Source organism: Eriocheir sinensis, chromosome 53, assembly GCF_024679095.1.
Source record: "Eriocheir sinensis breed Jianghai 21 chromosome 53, ASM2467909v1, whole genome shotgun sequence".
NCBI classification, from domain to species: Eukaryota; Metazoa; Arthropoda; class Malacostraca; order Decapoda; family Varunidae; genus Eriocheir; species Eriocheir sinensis.
The window spans coordinates 5824021-5845629 of NC_066561.1; the positions used below are offsets into that span (position 1 = coordinate 5824021).

Below are 21609 nucleotides of genomic sequence, written 5' to 3' on the forward strand. Positions count from 1 at the left end.
GTCATTATCTCCTCTCCTTGTTAATCTCCATCTTCCTTGTCCTTCAGTTTCTTATTCTTTGTTTCAATCATCATTTTCATCACTCATTCTCCTCCTCTTTATCTTCGTTGTGGTTCCTCCCTTCGTCTTCTTTGTTTATACTTTTATTCTTCATTTTCTCCTTTTCCCTTCATTTTATTTTTCATTTTTCCCTCTTCCATTCATCTCTCTCTCTCCTCCTTTTCCTTTGTATCATCTCTCTTTCCTCCCTTTATCTTCTCTTCCTTTAACTTTATTTCATCTCTCTTTCCTCTCTTTATCTTCTTCTCCTTTCCCTTTATTTCCTCTCTCTTTCCTTCCTTTATCTTCTCCTCCTTTCCCTTTATTTCATCTCTCTTTCTTCCCTTTATCTCCTCCTCCTCCCTTCTTACCCTTCACCTCTCCTTCATTTACTCCTCTTCCTCCCTCTCTCTCCTTTTTTCCCTTTAATTCATCTCTCTTTCCTCCCTTAATCTTTCCCCTCCTCCCTTCTTACTCTTCACCTCTCCCTCATTCACTTCTCCATCTCTTTCTATCCTCCCTTCATCTCTCCTTTCTCCCTTCCAATACTCACTAATCATTATCATTGTTTTCCTTCTCTACTCTCTGTTTTCCTGCGTCTTCCTCCTTCTTCTCGCTTTCATTGCATATCTTCTTCATCTCAACATTTTTTCCCTGTTCTCAAATCTATACCAATTTAAGTAGCGGGCTTTTTTTGAGTAGCGGGCTTTTTTTTCATATTTGTTTCCTTTTTTAATGCCCTTGAATTGACTCCTTTGCTGTAAAAACAACAACAACCCACTTCTTTTCACTTCTTTTAACTTTCTTTCCCGTCTCGTTATCTTCCTTTTCCTTGCTCTTAAGTATATACTCTTCATCATTATCAAAATTTTTACTCTTTTCTTTCTATCAATGTTTACACTCGTTTTCCCCCTCGTCTACGTCCCTTCCCTCGCTCTCAAATTCACGCTGTTTTCTTTTCATTCACTCATCATCAATCATTATTTTTACTCTTTTCTTTCTATCAATGTTTTCACTCTTTTGCCTCCTCGTCTTCGCCCCTTCCCTCGCTCTCATTCCTCCTCTTTGTTCTTGTCCTTTCCCTTTTCCTTATTATCGTTATTTTCACTTATTATTTCAGTTATTATTTTCACTCCTCTTCCTTCTCATTCCTCTCCTTGCCCTAATTCTTTACCTCCTCCCCTAACCTTCCCTTCTCCTCCTCCTCATCCCCTTCCTTTCAGTCCTCACTAATCACTGGTCACGGTCCTCACCTTGGTTAGTGGTCATCTGTGTCCAGCTGACCACAGACCATGAATCCCTCTGCCTCCTCCTCCTCCTCCATCATCTCTTCCTCCTCCTTCTCCGGTCTCGCAGCCTCCCCCTCCTCCATCAATCATCTCCACCTCTCTCTCTCTCTCTCTCTCTCTCTCTCTCTCTCTCTCTCTCTCTCTCTCTCTCTCTCTCTCTCTCTCTCTCTCTCTCTCTCTCTCTCTCTCTCTCTCTCTCTCTCTCTCTCATTATCGTTATTGTTACATTTTCATTTTCTCCTTTCTTTTGTTTTCTTTTCGCCTTATTCTTTTCCTTTCTTTTCTTTTCTTTCCATCTTCACCATTATCATTATTGTTACATTTTCATCTTCCTCTATTTTGTTTTCTCTTTTGCTTCATTCTTTTCTATTTTATTTTATTTTCTCTCTCGATCTTCACTATTTTTGCTGTTACATCTTCACCTTCTTCTTTATTTATTTTCTCTTTCGCCCCATTTTCTTTCGATTTCCAAGATTTTTACTTTTATATCTTCACCTTCCTCTTTATTTTCTTTTCTCTTTCGCTTCATTCTTTTCTTTTATTTTCTTCCGATTTCCACCATTTTCACTTTTACATCTTCATTTTCCTCTTTATTTCCTTTCCTCTTTCATCTCATCATTCTTTTCTTTCCTCACGACCTTCAATATTTTCACCGCTACACTTCCATCTTCCTCTTTATCTTCTTTTCTTTTTCGCTTCATTATTTTATTTTATTTTCTTCCGATTTCCACCATTTTCACTTTTACATCTTCACTCCTTGTTAATCTCCCTCTTCCTTATCCTTCACTTTCTCGTTCTTCGTGTCAGTCATTATCATCATCCTAATTATGTATCTATTTATTTTCGTTGTGGTTCCTCCTTTCACCTTCTTTGTTTATACTTTCATTCCTCTTCATTTCCTTTACTTTCCTCTCGACCTTCAATATTTTCACCGCTACATCTCCTCCTCCTCCGGCAGAACAATGACCCTCAGATAATCAGAACTAAACACGCAAATAGATGCACAAATAAACGCAGTGATGTAAATGCCGGAGTTAATTGGAGAGGGAAAGCCAAAACAAACACTTAACTTTTTACTTAAGTGGTAATTTTCAAGAATTGTCGCCTTGAACTAAACAAAGATACTTACATATGTTTTCTCTTCTATTTAACACCTCTTTTGCTTTTCATATAATTTCCAGCCTTAAAATGTGACTCGTGTTATTGTTGTTCTTGTTGTTGTTGTTGTTGATGTTCATAGTAGTTATAGTAGTAGTAGTAGTAGTAGTAGTAGTAGAAGTAGCAATGGTGGTAATAGGAGTAGTATTTGTTGTTACTGTTGTTGTTGTTGTTGTTTTTGTCGGATCAATGGGAGAACACAAGCAATCTCTTCACACCTGTTATCACCTGTCTGGGCGTGGGAGTTATTTAAAGGGACCAGGTGGGAGGGAGGAGGGGGGTAACTTACGTGGGAGGAAGGTGTGTGCGTGGCGGCGTGGCAGGGAGCGTGGGAGGAAAGGGAGGGAGGGAAGGAGAGAGAGATTGAGAGAAAGGGAGGGAGAGAAGGGAGGTGAAAGAAAGAGAGGGGAGGGAAGGGAGGAGGTGAAAGAAAGGGAGGGAGGGAGGGAGGGAGGGATGGAGTGAAAGAAAGAAAGGGAGGGAAGGAAGAAGGGCTGGCGTGTGTGTGTGTGTGTGTGTGTGTGTGTGTGTGTGTGTGTGTGTGTGTGTGTGTGTGTGTGTGTGTGGGATAGGGTTAAAAGGTAGGTAGGTAGAGAAAGGTAAATATTATATACAGGTAGATAGGAAGGAATGTAAGCAAGGTATGTGTGTGTGTGTGTGTGTGTGTGTGTGTGTGTGTGTGTGTGTGTGTGTGTGTGTGTGTGTGTGTGTGTGTGTGTGTGTGTGTGTGTGTGTGTGTGTGTGTGTGTGTGAGTGACTACAGGAAGCCTTATAATATCACTCTTTGATTCTCACGCCCTTGCTCTCTCTCTCTCTCTCTCTCTCTCTCTCTCTCTCTCTCTCTCTCTCTCTCTCTCTCTCTCTCTCTCTCTCACCTGGCCTTCCACAGGTTAATATGGCGTCAATTATATCAGTGATTCCATAGACTTTTACCTTTTTGCCTCCCTCACCTCCACTTGTGTCACCTCCACCTCCATCACCTCCACCACCTCACCTCCACTTCTTCACCTCCACCTGGTTCACTCCTCTCGTCCTTGGCAGTTGAAATGAGAGAGGTGAATTGACGTGATGGATGGAGATGAACACACTATTATTCTCTCTCTCTCTCTCTCTCTCTCTCTCTCTCTCTCTCTCTCTCTCTCTCTCTCTCTCTCTCTATCTCTATGTCTCTCTCTCAGTTGAAATGAGGAATTTTCATGATGGATCTTAACTTTCTCATTCTCTCTCTCTCTCTCTCTCTCTCTCTCTCTCTCTCTCTCTCTCTCTCTCTCTCTCTCTCTCTCTCTCTCTCTCTCTCTCTCTCTCTTATCATTGTCATTTTTTCTTTTTTTTTCCTTATCTTCCTTAACTTTCTCATCCTCTGTTTCCTCTGATGATTTCCTCCTGTCATTTTCTAGTCTTTTATTTCCTGTCCTGTGATTTATTTTCTTTATTTTCTTATATGATTCTTTTTCTCTAACTTTTTTTCTATCTCGCCTCATCCTTTTCCTTTTTATTCTTTGTCTTATTCTTTCTTCTTCTTCCTTTCTCGTTTCATAATTTTCTTTTTTTCTTTTTTCTCCTTTTTTCTTTCTCATTTAATAATTTTCTTTTTTTCTCTCATTAAATCCTTTCTTTCTTTCTTCTCTATATTTCTTTCCTCATAAATTTTCTCTTTCCTCTCTCTTTTCCTTCGTTTTTTTATTATTTCTCGCATTCTTTCTCTTTTCCTTTCTCATTTAATCTTTTTCTCTTTTATTCTTTGTCTTTTTAATTTATTTTCCTTTCCTCTCCTTCTTCTTCATCTTTCTTTAACCTTTCTCTTTCCTCTCTGATTTAATCCTTTTCTTTTTTAATTCCTTTTCTTTTTCTCTCTTCTTTCTCTTATCTGCTACTCCTTTTCCTCATTCATTCAATATTTATCTAAACTTTCTTTTATGTATCTTCTGTTTCCTGTCTTTATTTATTCTCTTATCTAATCCTTCTCTCTTTATCTCTAATTTATGTCTTATTTATTTTGCTACCTTCAAGACTTCCTGTTTTGTTTTATTCTCTCTATTCTTCTTTCATTTTTGCTTCTGTTATTTTCACCTTTTCCTTCTTTCTTTTCTTTTGCTTTTTTTTCATTCCCTTCTATACTGTCTTTCATTGTTTTCTCTTCCTCATTCCTTCTTTCACGCCCTTTCTTTCATCTTTCTCCCCTCCTCCTTCCTTTCATCAATTCTCACCCTTTTCGTAATCTTTTCCCGTTTTCTCTTCTTCGTTTCTTCTTTTTCCCTTTTTCTTCCTGCCTTTTCCTTCATCTTTCTTCCCCTCCTCCTTCCTTCCATCATTTCTCACCCTTTTCGTAATCTTTTCCTTTTCCTCTTTCTCTCTTTTTCTTTTTCCATGTCCTCTGTTTCTTTTCATTCTACACTGTCCTTTATTTTGCTGTATTATTTCCCTTTTTCCTTCTTTCTCAGTCCCTTTCTTGTCTTCCACCCTCTTCTTTTTTCTTCTTTCACCCCTTTCTTCTTCCTCCTTTCTCTTCTTTTCCTCCATCTTTCTTCTTTCTCCACATTTTTTTTCATCCTTAATTGACACTTGCCTTTTCCTTCCACTTTTTTCTTTTTCCTACTCTTCCTTTTCCACTTCCTCCACCCCTTCCTTCCTCCTCCACCCCTTACTTTTCCTCCACTTCTTTCCTCTTCCTCTCTCCCTTTCCTATTCCTCCATTCCTTCCTCCTTCCTCCACCCCTTTCTTCCCATCCTTCCTGTTATAATATTTACCTCCCCCCCCCCTTCTCTCTCTCTCTCTCTCTCTCTCTCTCTCTCTCTCTCTCTCTCTCTCTCTCTCTCTCTCTCTCTCTCTCTCTCCTGACCTCACGTATCGCTCATTGACCCCCGAGCCGTGACCCGCGTGACCTCGGGGCCGCTACAGGTGATCGGGGGTTACGAAGGTAGGTCAACAGAAGGGTCAGGTGAGTGGGGGAAGGTAAACAATGAAGGGGCGTTGTTTGTTTGTTTGTTTGTTTCGTTATTAAATGTTTGTCGTTGCTTTGTTTCTTTGTATATGTTGTTAACCTGTTTTGAGTGTTTGTGTGTTGTTTGTTTTGTTTGTTTGTTTTTCTATGTCTCTGTCTTTCTTTCTGTTTCTTTCTTTCTATTCTTCTTTCTTTCTTTCTTTCTCTCTCTTCCTTTCACTCTCTTTCTATCCTTCTTTCTTTCTTTCTTTCTTTCTCTCTTTCCTTCTTTCTTTCTTTCTTTCTCTCATATCCTGCTCGTCTAAACTTTGCAGGAACAATTTTTTTCAGCAACTACACACACACACACACACACACACACACACACACACACCGCGACCCCCTTCACAGAGTTTGGCAAGGGTCTTCTCCGGCTGCACTACTTCGCCCCTCGCCCCCCCACGCCACCTACACCCACCCACCCACCCCAGGATCCTCCCCCTCACCCCCCACCCGCTTCACCAGGCATCCCAGCGGACTGACCTCCCTCTCCCCCGCTCCTACTGCGCTGCGCAAGGAAAGATACAAACTCCGTGCGATGCCTTTCATAATAAAAAACGAATATCCATTTTCACAGCTATTGAACCGAGGGATGAGGTAGAAAAGGATGTATAGATGTAGGATGTATGGGTGGGTAAGATGAGAGGCACTTGAAAATTCTCCTCTTCTCCTCTTTTCCTCTTTACGCAAACCACTTTAAGTCGCTCTGTTTCAAGTTTTAGTGTAGCGTAAATGTGAAGTATTTTATTTTGCTTATCTGTTATTGTTTTTTTTACAGACTAGGAAGTAGCTCAAGGGAAAAAAAAAGAGGATGAGGAGGAGAAAGTTGCATGCTTATCGTTTACATAATAATAATAATAATAATAATAATAATAATAATAATAATAATAATAATAATAATAATAATAATAATAATAATAATAATAATAATAAATGTGAATAGCGAGGTTTTTTTTTGGTACTGTTTTTGTTGCCCTTGAGCCGCGTCCTTCGATAAAAAAAAAGGATGTAGCTCAAGGGAAGAAAAAGGATGAGGATGGGAAGGAGAAGGTGGAGAGGTGGCATCGTTATCGTTTACAGAATAGGAAGTAGATCAAGGGAAAAAAAAAGAGGATGAGGATGGGGAGGAGAAGGTGGCATCGTTATCGTTTAAAGAATAGGAAGTATCTCAAAAGGGGAAAAAAAGAGGATGGGGAGGAGGATGGAGAAGGTGGCATCATTATCGTTTACAGAATAGGAAGTATCTCAAGGGGGAAAAAAAAGAGGATGATGATGGGGAGGAGGATGGAGAAGGTGGCATCGTTATCGTTTACAAATAGGAAGTATCTCAAGGGGGAAAAAAAAGAGGATGATGATGGGGAGGAGGATGAAGAAGGTGGCATCATTATCGTTTACAGAATAGGAAGTATCTCAAGGGGGAAAAAAAAGAGGATGATGATGGGGAGGAGGATGAAGAAGGTGGCATCGTTATCGTTTACAGAATAGGAAGTATCTCAAGGGGGAAAAAAAAGAGGATGATGATGGGGAGGAGGATGGAGAAGGTGGCATCGTTATCGTTTACAGAATAGGAAGTAGATCAAGGGGAAAAAAAAGAGGATGGGGAGGAGGATGGAGAAGGTGGCATCGTTATCGTTTAAAGAATAGGAAGTATCTCAAGGGGGAAAAAAAAAGAGGATGGAGAGGAGGATGGAGAAGGTGGCATCGTTATCGTTTAAAGAATAGGAAGTATCTCAAGGGGGAAAAAAAGAGGATGGAGAGGAGGATGGAGAAGGTGGCATTATTATCGTTTAAAGAATAGCAAGTATCTCAAGGGGGGGAAAAAAAAGAGGATGGGGAGGAGGATGGAGAAGGTGGCATTGTTATCGTTTACAGAATAGGAAGTATCTCAAGGGGGAAAAAAAGAGGATGGAGAGGAGGATGGAGAAGGTGGCATTATTATCGTTTAAAGAATAGCAAGTATCTCAAGGGGGGAAAAAAAAAGAGGATGGGGAGGAGGATGGAGAAGGTGGCATCGTTATCGTTTTTTTTTAACAGCAGAGGAGACAGAGCAAGGGCGTAAAAAAACAAAACAAAACAATAATGAAAAAAAAAAGCCCATCTACTTGCTGCTCCTGAATAGAGTAGAGTGGCCAAAAAATAATAGGAAGTATCTCAAGGGGGAAAAAAAAAAGAGGATGAGGATGAGGAGGAGACATCTTTATCGTTACAGGAAGAGATGCAAGAATAAAAGAGGAAACAGGAATGCCCCCTGGCGCTGCTTCTGCAAATAGTGTGCAGTGTTTCTTTAGCTGCAAGTTGTCATTCAGTCTTCGATATATATGATTTTTTTCTTAGGATGATCCCCCTTTTCATTTATATGCATGTTTTGTTTGTTAAGTCATCCCAGACGGCTTCGTTACTGATACACTATCTATCTACCTACCTATCTATCTATCTATCTATCTATCTTTCTTTCTGCCTATCTAGCTATCTATTCTTCATATTCTTTTCTTCTTATTATTAATCACACTATTAGTCATCCCAGACGGCTTCGTTACTAATACACTATCAATCTACCTTCCTATCTATCTATCTATCTTTCTTTCTGCCTATCTAGCTATCTATTCTTCATATTCTTTTCTTATTATTATTAATCACACTATTAGTCATCCCAGACGGCTTCGTTACTAATACACTATCAATCTATCTATCTCTATCTCTATCTATCTATCTTTCTGCCTATTTATCTATCTAATCTTATTTTTCTTCTCCTTCTTACTATTAATATTATCACTGCAACACGACACCAACACACGCATCCACACCCCCACCCACACCCACACCCACACACACGCACACACGCACACACGCTTCATTACCGGCAGGAAGGTTAAGTGCCAACGTGAACACCTGAGAGCTCTCCGCCGGATGTGCACCTGGGGAAGACAGGTAAACAGGCAAGACAGGTGTCACGCCCTTTAATCGCATACCTGTGACGCACCTGTTGGCTAAGTGATATTGTTGTTGTTGTTGTTGTTGTTGTTGTTGTTGTTGTTGTTGTTGTTGCTTTACTATCTACTTTGTCAACACCATTCCTCCTCCTCCTCCTCCTCCTTCCCGTCTACTACTACTACTACTACTACTATTGCTACTACTACTACTACTACTACTACTACTACTACTACTACTACAACCACTTCTACTACTACTACTACTACTACTACTACTACTACTACTACTACTAACTACTACTACTGCTCATAATCCTCCTCCTCCTCCTACTACTACTACTACAACTACTACTTCTATTACAACACTCAGAATCAAAATCATCACTTTCATCATCATCATCATCAGTAGCGTCATTCCCTCTATTATCTCCGTACCTTTTATGGATCATCGTAATTGTTAAAAGAATGAAACCGCCCGCGTCTCATTTTCTTTTTAATCTCAAGCGTGTGCGAAGGGAAAAAAGGTACTATGTGTGTGTGTCTCTCTGCATATCGGTCATGGCTGTTGTTGGTTTGTTTACTCATTTATTCACTCACTCACATTCAGTCAGTTTCTCAATCGCTCACTCACTCTGTCGATCATTCACTCACTCACTCACTCAGTTTCTCAATCGCTCACTCACTCTGTCGATCATTCACTCACTCACTCAGTTTCTCAATCGCTCACTCACTCTGTCGATCACTCACTCACTCACTCGCTCTCCTTCATGGCTATCGCTCATTTATTTCCTTACTCACTCACTGACTCACTCCTTCACTAACTCATTTACTCACTCACTCATTCACTTCCTCCCTCCCTCCGTCCTCTTCTCTCGTGTCCACTCACTCACTCACTCGAACACTCACTCACTCACTCACTCGTACCCTCCCTTCCTCCTCCAATCCTCACTTCATCATCTATAAACAAACACAATAATTACCAAAATCACACAAACCACAATTTTTTTCCCACCTCGCTTGATTAACTAACGCCACTAAACGCGTCTTCTTTTTACATAAACTTTCCTCTTCTTTACAAATTTAATCTAACCACAAAAAATCATCTCGGCTCATCCATCTCACTAAATTCATACCTGAGACTTCACCTGAACCTTCACCTTCGCTTCTAATAACACACGTGGGTCATTAGTGGAGTCGAGTTACCTGGCGACACCTGGCACTCTACGGCACTCTGGCACCACGTATATATAACGGAGATGGTCGGTGTCACGGTGCCAGAGTCCACCGCCCATCCTCCTCCTCTCTCCTCCTCCTCCTTCCCTCCCGCCCAGTCTGAGGAACCCCACGTGATGTTCTTGATCCTACTAGTAAGTCCTTGATCCTAATTGTGTTGCCCTTGATCCTATTAGCGGAGCCTTGGTTATGTTTGTGTTTTGGTTCAAGTAGCGTGTCATCCTTTTGGTCTGGGATAAGGTTACTTCTACAAATATCCCCATACTAATTGGTCTTTCATCCTAATTGCCTGCCCTTAACTCTACTAACGGGATTCAGTATTCTGGTATAGAGCTGCAAACGACTTATATATTTTCATCCTCGTAGAATTAGTGTTTAGTCACATACAAAGAAGCTTAGTCCTATTAACACACGTTCCTAATCCTACTGGCTATTCCTTGATGATGGTGATAAGCCTAGGACACAATCAATTCACTAATAGTACTTAATTATTAACTATATTCATGCTCTTCCTCTTGACTACTTAATGTGTGGGAAGTGGGGCATGTCTATTAGGAGAATAAATTTGAAGATTATAAATTCAATGATAATGGTGTGAAGCTTTAAAGAAAACTGTGCTAATATTATATGCAAGACTGAAGAAGTATAGCATCAAATAAAAAAAAAATCTAGGTTACTTCTTTCTTAATGGTTATATATTGTATTTGTGAACCGAATACAAAGAGCATATATTTTGACTCTTTGAAATCAAGAAGTTCCCATCGATTACTGCGTGGCGTGGGTCGGTTCTGCATTTCGTAACTCTAGCTAAAGACAATTATCGCTCGAGGAGTAACTTCCACCACTCATTAACAGTTTCGTAACGGTAAGCAGCAGGAGAGTAAGTACTTTTCGAGCCGGTATCCGTTTAATATTTCCCGCGCGTGGGTTTCGTAATAGTAAGTAATAAAAATAAACAACTTGCATTCCGAAAGCCATCTGTCTCTTCCCCGCCGCCGCCGCCACCGAACCTTTCACAACGACAGGTAATTAAGAGACAGGTAAAGCTAACCTCATTAACGACACGAGAGAACCACACAGGCAAGTCTTCCTCGTATTGACACACACATACACAGACACGAACCGCAGAAATGACCGCTCTCCTCTGTGGTACTCGGCGCGGCAGCTTCCGTCAGTGAGCCGTTTAGGGTGACGCAAAGATGGACAAGTGAAGGTGAAAGAGGAGGAGGAGGAGGAGGAGGAGGAGGAGGAAGAGGAGGAGGAGGAGGTGGATAGGGTTTCTTTCTGATGCTAATGAGAACGCAGGTAGATGAATAGCGTGGGTGGACAGGTAGGTTGGACGTTCTATACAGGTGAGATGAACAGGTAGGGAAGAAAAGACAGTGACATCTATTCTCCCCCCCCCCCCCAGCATCACCTCCACCACACCTGTACATCCCCGCCTAATGATTACCTCACCTGCAAGTCACACTCATTACCTGTCTTAAATGTTTTGTCGTAATTGCACTTGTCTTTTTTTTTTTTACCGGAGCCAATCACGTCACGTCAAATCACTTTCACTTGTCACCAATCACAGGTACGCGGGGATTGGTGCATTGATTCGCTCACGGCCGTTAAGAGGTGTATGCAAAGGGGGGGAGGAGACGGGGAGGGAGGAGAGTTATTTTACAATATGCTACAGATTACAAGACTTTTTATAATGAACCACGTCACAAAGATCGAAGATAATTTAGGACTTTGTTTCCTATTTTAATTCTCCTCCAGTTTTAAGCTTTTGAACATTTCCTCCGTGGTGCAGTGGTTCGCATGCCTAGCTACGAATCCGCGGACACGGTTCAAATACCGGGCCGGGTAGTCGGCGTGCAGCTCACCCAGCCGTTCATCCTCCCTTTCGGTCTGGTCGATAAACGGGTACCTGGGAAACCTGGGGAAGGTAAACTGAGGTAACACGGATGTCACACTGGCCCTGCGTCCCGGGGTAAAGGGTTCTTGCCCACCACAGGATCAATTTTTTTTTATATATTTTTCTTTACGCCCTTGAACTGTCTCCTTTGCTGTAAAAAAAAGGCTAATGTGACGGAGATGAGCACTGAGGCCACGCGCAGCTTAAGTGTATGCCTCAACTTTGGTAGCTCTACGTACGCCGCAAACAGCTTAGGTGAAACGGTATCGCCCTGTCAAACTCCTTTCTTTATTCGAATATTTCTGGTGTTTATACTTTTTTCATCAGAGGAAGCAGTCAGGGGAAACGAAGAATATAAAACGAAAAAGAGCCTCCAGCCCTTCCGTCTTGTTATTGGAGCGCATTCATCACGGCTGCGTTCCAGAGTCGAAGGCTTGTTGGTAGTGAAGAAGTGCCAAACAAAGCGGTTAATCTATATATATATATAAAAAAAAAAAAAAAAAAAAAAACTTGACTCGTTTCATAAAAAAATAATATTGTATTCGTCTGACCTGAAAAGTGAACTAGTCTCGTCCAAACATAATCAGCTGGAGTTATTATTATTATTATTATTATTATTATTATTATTATTATTATTAAGTCAAGCACAATATAAGGTGAATGTTACCCAGCACCGGAATCGAATCAATGCGAATTACTATTATTATCATTATCAAATTCATCGTTATTATTTGAGAGGATTATAACTGATATGTCACCCCTCCCCCCACCCCCTCCTTTGCAACACCTCCACCACCAATGATAACACCAATACCATCACCAGCACCAGCATTACCAACACCACGCACCACCATCACCACCACTACCACCACTACCACCACTACCATCACCAATAATACCAATACCAGCACCAGCACCAGCATTACCAACACCACGCACCACCATCACCACCACTACCAACACACTACCACCACTACGATCACCAATAATACCAATACCATCACCAGCACCAGCATTACCAACACCACCCACCACCCTCACCACCACTACCAACACACTACCACCACTACCATCACCAATAATACCAATACCATCACCAGCACCAGCATTACCAACACCACTACCACCACCACTACTACCAATACCATCACCAGCACCAGCATTACCAACACCACCCACCACCATCACCTCCACTAACAACACAGCACCACCACCACCATCACCTCCACTAACAACACAGCACCACCACCACCATCACCACCACCACCACCACCGCCATCATCACCACCACCACCACCACTTCCTGCACCACCACCGTCACCACCACCACCACCACCCTGCACCACCACCACCACCACCACTATCACTTCCTGCACCACCACCATCACCACCACCACCATCACCACCACCACCACCACCATCACTATCACTTCCTGCACCACCACCATCACCACCACCACCGTCACCACCACCACCACCACCATCACTATCACTTCCTGCACCACCACCATCACCACCACCACCATCACCACCACCTCCTCAGGCAGGCAAGCAAAGGTTAATGAGATGAATGCAACCGGAAACACCTTCACACGCTGATAAAACACACCTGTTCTCTCTCTCACACACACACACACACACACACACACACACACACACACGCACGCAATAAGTCGTGACAGCAAAAAGCGCCGTAACTATTTTCTTTGTCTTGCGCAAGGAAAATAATGATAGGTATGATGATGATAATAATAATAATAATAATAATAATAATAATAATAATAATAATAATAATGATAATAGTAATAATAACAGGCGCCAAGAGCTATTATCATCATTCCCCGCATTCCTTCTCCGCAATTAGTAAATTCATGACGAAATGCGAAGATGAAGAAGAAGAAAAGAAATAGAAGAAAAAGAAAAAGTGGAAGAAGAAAAGGAAAAAGAAGTGGAAAAAGAAAAGGAAGGAGAAAAAGAAGGAAAAAAAGACGACTATACGATGACGACGACGATGAAGAAGAAGAAGAGGAAGAAAAAATAAGAAAAGAAGGAGAAATAATAATAATAATAAGCAACAAAAAAGAACCCCACGACCTGCCTCCCTCCCCCCCCCAACAACAACAAAAAAAAAAAAAATACAGGTCTGCAAGCGGCTTTTTCTCTCAGTTCCTCGCGAATTCACAGAGTCACGTCACTTGTTTCCTCCTTCACTGGTAGCTCAGATTACTCGTCTTCCTGTAGATTCTTTCGTCAGTAACTTAAAATTCACAGCCACGTTATCCCGTTCCTTCGTCCTTCCTAGTTTTGATTATTCGTCTTTTTGTAAACTCTTTTCCGCTAGCCACACACACACACACACACACACACACACACACACACACACACACACACACACACACACACACACACACATTACTTCATTCCTCTTATCTATCCTCTTATCTATAATTAATTCGTCCTTTTTCAGATTATTTCGCCATGCACTTTCATTTCACGGAGAGTCACGTTAATTCGTTCTTTCTTCACTGGTCCTTTGATAAGTCATTTTCCTTCAGATTACTTCGCCAGACACTTTCATTTCACGGAGAGTCGCGTTACTGCTTTCCTTCTTCACTGGTCCTTTGATAAGTATAAGTCGTCTTCCTTCAGATCACTTCGCTAGACACTTTCATTTCACGGATAGTCACGTTACTTCTTTCCTTCTTCACTGGTCCTTTGATAAGTATAAGGGCTGTATTACAAGACATTTCTTTGCCCATGTTCACGTATTTGACAAGGCTTTCGTAGGAGTTATGGGCATTTCCAGGAGTAGTTTTATGACCCTGGTGGTAGACTGACCCTTCCTCTGTACGGTGAACCTAAAGAAACACTCATTAGAACCCGATTGGTCCCCTCTTTGACCTTTAGAAATAGTTGATGTGAGGAGCGAAAGTGTCTTATAATACCAATCTAAGTCGTCTTCCTTCAGATCACTTCCCCAGACACTTTCATTTCACGGACAGTCACGTTATGCTTCGTTCTTCCTTCATTGATTTTCCTTCTGTCTAATTTCTACGTCAGCCAAACACGTTACTCCGTTCCTAATTCATCGGTAGTTTTGATCACGTGCCTTCCTTCAACTTCTTTCGCCAGCAACTTTTATAATTCACTGAGTCGTGTTATATTTCGTTCTTCCTTCATTGATTCTCCTTCTGTCTAATTTCTATGTCAGCCTCACACGTTACTTCGTTCCTAATTCATCGGTAGTTTTGATCACGTGCCTTCCTTCAGATTCTTTCGCCAGCAACTTTTATAATTCACTAAGTCACGTTACTTTGTTCTTCCTTCACTGGCTCCTTTAATTACTCGTCTTCTTGCAAATTCCTCCGCCAGCCACTTAAAACCCACCGAGTCACGTTGTTTTTCTCTGTAATTCCTTGCTTTGATTACATACTCTTCGTGTTTTCGAGTTCTCCGTCAACCACAAACATGTTATTTCTTTCTTTCTTCATTGGTTTCCTTGATCACGTGTCCTTCTTCAGATTATTTCGTCAGCAAGTTAAAATTCACGGAGTCACTTAATTTTTCTCTTTAATCGCTAGCTTTAATTACATACTCTTCGTCTTTTTTATTCCTTCGTCAGCCACACATACAATACATATTTCTTCCTTTATTGTTTTCTTTGGTCACGCGTCGCCCTTCAGGTCCTTTCGTCAGTGGCTTCAATTCGCGGAGACTCACGACACTTCTTTCCTCTTTTCCTGGAAGTCTTGAACACGTGGCTTCCTGCTCATTCTTTCGTCAACAGTCTAAAATTCCCTGCGTCACGTTACTCCGTTCATTCCCCCTTACGAGCTTTGGTTATTCGACTTCTTGCATATTCATCCACTTAAAATTCAAGGAGAGTCACGTTAGTTCGACCCTCCATAACTGCTGGCTTGGATTCTACTTATTGTTGTTTCTTGCGCCAACCACACACGTAACTTTTTTCTTCCTTCATTAGTAACTTGGATTTCTCGTCTTCCCTTAACCGAGAGAGCCCGAGTTCGATTCCCGGGCGGAGTGGAAAAATTTGGGCGGCTTTTCCGATACCCTACGCCCCTGTCCGCCCAGCAGTGCATGGGTACCAGGTGTTAATCGGGGGTAGTGTCCCTTCTATAATTCCTTTCCCTTCTGTCTCTCACCGGCATATGACCAGAGATGTTGCGCCGACTAAACGAAACTTTCCAACTTTTTCGTCTTCCTTCAGTTTGCTTCGTCAGACACTTTAATTTCACGGGGATTGTTGTTACTCCTTCCTCCTTTCTTGGTAGTTTTTGATCGCTCGTCTTCCTTCTGCAGATTTTTTCGTCACTGTGTCATGCTAATTCGTTCTTCCTTCACTGTTTCTTTGATTGCTCGTCTTGCTAATTCCAACGTCAGTCACACACACACACACACACACACACACACACACACACACACACTTTACTTCGTTTCTCTGTCTATCTAGCCTATCTATCTCTGATCACGTGTCTTCCTGCAGAGGCTTTCGTCAGAGGCTTCATTTCCGCAGGTTCTTCGGCTTGACGTAAGAGGTGAAGGCTGGTCGGCTGTCGGTTTCCTTTTCCTTCGTCATTAAAATCTCAGTTCGCCGTCGCCAGCCTCGCCGTTTGCGCCTTGACCTGCGCCCTCGCTAACGATCGGGGGTTTTGTTACTTTCCTTCACCTTCCCTCTCTTTCGGCGGGGCGTGGAAAAGATGATAATGACACTGACAACGCTCGGACCGATTTCTGTGTGTGTGTGTGTGTGTGTGTGTGTGTGTGTGTGTGTTGCCAAATTATCGTACTCATCGCATTGCATTTCGTAGTTTCTGACCGATAACTATAGCAAAAAACACAAACCTCAATAAATAAGAGTTTTAATGCTAACTTTGATGATTTTCTGTCGTTATTTGTGTAGGTACGAAAGTTTGAGGCTTAAAAATGATAAATACGTTGTGGTGAATACGATAATATGGCAACGCTGGTGTGTGTGTGTGTGTGTGTGTGTGTGTGTGTGTGTGTGTGTGTGTCGCTCCTGCCACGCCCTCACTTCCTCGCCCCTTCACTCATTTCCTCTGTGTCCTGTCTGCTGTTCGTCTTTCCTCATCGTCACCTATTAGCCTCCTCTTCCTCCTCCTTTACCTGGCGTTGTTTTGATTGGTAGATGTCACCCTATTGTCATCTTTCATCATTTTGTAATCGGGTACTTTCTCCCTCTTTCATTGTTTCTTCTAGGCCTACACAAATTGTTCCGCTTTTGTTTTTGTCATTAGTTATCCTCTTCCTTTACCTGGTGTTGATTTTATGGCAGGTGTCATCCTATTGTCATCTTTCATCATTTTGTAACCGGGTACTTTCTCCCTGTCTCCTTGTTTCTTCTAGGCCTACACAAATCGTTCAGCTTTTGTTTTTCTGTCATTAGTTATCCTCTTCCTCCTCCTTTACCTGGCGTTGTTTTTATTGAAGGTGTCACCCTTTTGTCATCTTTCATCATTTTGTAACCGGGTACTTTCTCCCTGTCTCCTTGTTTCTTCTAGGCCTACACAAATCGTTCGGCTTTTGTTTTTCTGTCATTAGTTATCCTCTTCCTCCTCCTTTACCTGGCGTTGTTTTTACTGAAGGTGTCACCCTTTTGTCATCTTTAAGAGTTTTGTGATCACGTGTTTTCTCCCTCGGTCTTTCTCTGTTTCTTGTAGGCCTATATAAATCGTTCAGCTTCGGTCTTTGTCACCCATTATCCTCTTCCTTTACCTGGTGTTTTTATTGTGGGTGTTGTGACCGTTTTGTGATCTTTTATTGTTTTGTGATCACGTGTTTTCTCCCTCGGCCTTTCGCGGTTTGTTATGGTTCTGCTGATTCACATTCTTCGGGCCCTGCCACTTACGTTTTCTTCCTCCTTTACCTGTTGTTCTTGTTTGGTTACAGGTATTGCCGCTATCTTGTCAACTTTCATATTTCTACACTTGTTTTTGGTTCCTGTATTTTTTTTTTTTTACATTTCTACAGCTGTTCCGGTTCCTGTCACTAACTTTTCTACATGTTCCCGTTCGTCAGTTTTTTTTATATATTTCTACACCTGTTTCGGTTCCTGTCACTAAACTTTTCTACTTCTGTTCCCGTTCGTCAGTTTTTTTTATATATTTCTACACCTGTTTCGGTTCCTGTCACGTTTTAACCTTTCTACACCTGTTCCCGTTCCTCACTTCTCCACACCTTCCCATCACAGGTGTGGGCGCTGCTGCTGGGGGCGGTGAGGGCCGAGGCAGAGGCAAAAGCAACAGCAGACCCAGACCCAGACCCAGCCCTAATCTCCCACCACGGCACACCCCACCACCCCGTACCCGCCTACCACCCCACGACCTACGCCCCCGTCACCCCACCCCCCTACCACCATGTCACCCCGCCGTACCACCCCACCACGCCACCCTATCACCCCGTCACCCCACCCTACCCACACGTAACCCACGCCTATGAATCCGTCACCCCGGCCTACCATCCCATCACCCCGGCTTACCACCCCGTCACCCCCGCGTACCCCAGCGTGACAGAAGCTTACGGCCACGCGGGGTACCATGGGCATCTCGACGGGGGTCCGAGCTATGGGTTCAAGTGCTACGGGTATGACCAGGTCCCGACATGTTCCTATAACACAACAAAGCCTTGGTGCCTTTACGATTATGAATACCCACTACAGGAGATGGGGGAGGCGCTGCACTACTATAAAGCTTATGTATTGGGGCTCTACGCTGACGTGGCGGATCTGCACACGGCGAACTCGGTGGACAGGCCCCGGACGTTGAAGGAGGAGACATACTTGTGTTCCTCTGAGACTGGGTACGTGCGGCCTCTACGAGCTATCAACACGGAAGGCTACTGGAGGACCATCGTGAATAATGTGAAGGTGGGTTGTGTGTGGGGTGAGGGGAGGGTTTGGGGGTGGGTTGGGGTGGGGTCTGGGGGAGGGAGTGTTGTGTGTGTGTGAGTGAGGGTGGTTGTGTATGTGGGAGGGGGGGAGGTTGTGTGTGTGGGGGGGTGGGTGGGGTGTGTGTGTGTGTGTGTGTGTGTGTGTGTGTGTGTGTGTGTGTGTGTGTGTGTGTGTGTGTGTGTGTGTGTGTGTTCTTGATTCCTTGCTTTTTGTTCCATTCCTCTTGCTTTTTTACTTTATTTACAGGAGTCTTTTTTTGGTGTTTTTTTTCCGTTCTCTCTCTCTCTCCCTCTCTCTCTCTCTCTCTCTCTCTAATGAGGTGGGCGGGGGGCAATTAAAAAGTACATACAAAGGGTTCCCTAATATAGACTCGTGTACACTCTCTCTCTCTCTCTCTCTCTCTCTAACAAAGTACGTATATATTTTTCCATTACTTTTACAAACACGTACATAGTTTTCAATCCCTTTTACCAATACCTACGTAGCTTTCAATCACTTTACAATAAATAAAAAAATAAAAACCACAAACAGACGCAATACTGAACCTCCTTACCCTTTACCAATCTCCCACCTGCTTTACCTGTTCCACTAATTACAGATACAGCCTTCCATTACTTTAACATACACGTACATTCTTTTCCATTCCTTTACAATTAACAAAACTCGAATCAAAACAACAAAGTGACTGAAGGCCATTTTATTCAACATTTCGGAGCCCAAACACACATTTAACAAGGCTTTCGTAGGAGTTGTGGGTCTTTCCATGGGTAGTTTTTTGACCCTGCTAGTAGATTAATCCTTCTTTACCATGAACCTAAAGAAACACTCATTAGAACCCGACTGATCTTTTTTTGGGGTATTTTTTTTTCGTAGGAGTTGTGGGTCTTTCCATGGGTAGTTTTTTGACCCTGCTAGTAGATTAATCCTTCTTTACCATGAACCTAAAGAAACACTCATTAGAACCCGACTGATCCTTTTTTGGGGGTATTTTTTTTTACCCTTCTTCTGTACCATGAACCTAAAGAAACACTCATTACAACCCGACTGATCTCCTTTACGACCTTTGGAAGTGGTTGATGCGAGGGGTGGAGGCGTCTAACTATACCAACCCAAAACTGACTCTCCTCTACCTTAACCAAACTCTCGCCCCTTTCACCTGTTCCACTGCTCTTTCGGCCACCTCTTCGGATTCTTTACAGGAGCAGCGAGTAGCGGGTTTTATTATGGTCTTTTCCTTTTTTTGTGCCCTTGTGCCGTCTCCTTTACTGTAAAAACAACAACCCCCACCTCCCTCATTCCTCAGCTTGACTACGAGGTGCTAACACAGACGACCCGCGTGGAGGAGTGCCAGAGCCATGCGGAGTGCCCCAAGGTGCCCAGCTGCTATGAGTCAAAGTGCATCCAGAAGTTCATCTACCACCGCTTCCTCGTCTACGACCCTTGCGACGAGTACTTCCCCTTCGCCGTCGAGACCTTCCAGCTCCCCGCCTCCTGCGCCTGCCTCCTCGGCGCCTCCACCCTCGACCACTGACACGCGCGCCGCTTTGGGTTGTGTTATTTGTGGAGATTTTTGCTCTTTAGGCCTGTTAGTAGAGTGGCAGTTCTTTCGTTTAGTTAAGTGTTTCTGTACCCTATTTGTCTTTCCTTTTTTCTACCTTTTTTTTCTTTTTTTCTTCGTTTTTTACAGTCTTGTCTGCTAAAAAGCGTAATAACTTTTTTAACTGAGAGAGTGGAAGAGAAGAACGAAAGGGAAAGGAGGAAGAGAACGAAAATGGGTTACGAGAGAGAGCGCGAGTGTTATACTTCCACTACTACTACTACTATTACTATTTTACCTTCTTGCATTTTTTCTACTTTCCTCTTCCTTATTCATTTTCTACTTTCCTGTTTCTGGCGTTTGTTTCCAGCGTCGTAACTTTCCTTTAACCCCTTCTATATACACTATCTGCCTTCTTTCTTCCTTTCTTTCTAACACATTCTCTTTTTCCTTACATGTATACGAATATATATTTAAGTCGTTCCTTTAATCCTCTCCTACTCTTCTCTTCCAATCATTTGTTCTGGCCACGGCTCAGCTAACCTTAATTTTTTTTTTCAATGGTATGCTAAGTTCCTTTTATTTTTGGGGTTCCTTAGCGTAGCTTTTTCGAAATTGAGCTTTCCCAAAACAGCGTTGCTCTTACTATATAGGTGCCGACCGACTACAAACCAGCGAATTAGCGTTGAAGAAAAAAAATGAAAGAAAAGGAAGAAAAGATGGTTCAATACGACGATGATTTCTTTACCATTAGAGATTAGTGTACTTCTATATTTTCTACTGTGCACGCTATCCTTAAGTTATTATTATTATTATTATTATTATTATTATTCTTACTATATAACGAAACTCCGTCCAACCCCAGGCGTCCCAAGTCCCTCTGGTGGCAAGTGAAGAAAGCAGTTCTCTAGTCGTCTGTGTGTATGTGTGAGAGTGTGTGTGTGTGTGTATGTGTGAGAGTGTGTGTGTGTATGTGTGAGAGTGTGTGTGTGTGTGTATGTGTGAGAGTGTGTGTGTGTGTGTATGTGTGAGAGTGTGTGTGTGTGTGTGTGTGAGAGTGTGTGTGTGTGTGTGTGAGTGTGTGTGTGTGTGTGAGTGTGTGTGTGTGTGTGTGTGTGTGTGTGTGAGTGTGTGTGTGTGTGTGAGTGTGTGTGTGTGTGTGAGAGTGAGTGTGTGTGTGTGTGTGTGAGTGTGTGTGTGTGTGTGTGTGTGTGTGTGTGTGTGTGTGTGTGAGAGTGTGTGTGTGAGTGTGTGTGAGAGTGAGAGTGTGAGTGTGTGAGAGTGTGTGTGTGTGTGAGAGTGTGTGTGTGTGTGTGTGTGTGTGTGTGTGTGTGTGTGTGTGTGAGAGTGTGTGTGTGTGTGTGTGAGTGTGTGTGTGTGAGTGTGTGTGTGTGTGAGAGTGTGTGTGTGAGTGAGTGTGTGTGTGTGAGTGTGTGTGTGTGTGTGTGTGTGTGTGTGTGTGTGTGTGTGTGTGTGTGTGTGTGTGTGTGTGTGTGTGTGTGTGTGTGTGTGTGTGTTGTCATAGCTCTGTAGTTCATAAATAACAAAGATCTTTCGTTCGTCTATATTTTTGTAAGACACGCCTAGTATTTATAAGTAGCCGAGTAATTG

At 42.6% G+C, this 21609-nt stretch overlaps 2 protein-coding genes across 2 annotated transcripts in view; one reads left to right on the forward strand and one right to left on the reverse strand.

Annotated features, from left to right (window-relative positions):
• LOC126983273 (uncharacterized) overlaps window positions 1-21609 on the reverse strand; it is a 55779-nt gene that overhangs the window by 16927 nt on the left and 17243 nt on the right. The window lies entirely within an intron of this gene.
• On the forward strand, window positions 9677-20954 carry LOC126983260 (uncharacterized). Its single transcript, XM_050835904.1, has 3 exons — window positions 9677-9764; window positions 17763-18437; window positions 19765-20954. Exons 1-3 carry the CDS (start codon window positions 9747-9749, stop codon window positions 19990-19992), a joined length of 921 nt encoding a protein of 306 aa, XP_050691861.1. The 5' UTR covers window positions 9677-9746; the 3' UTR covers window positions 19993-20954.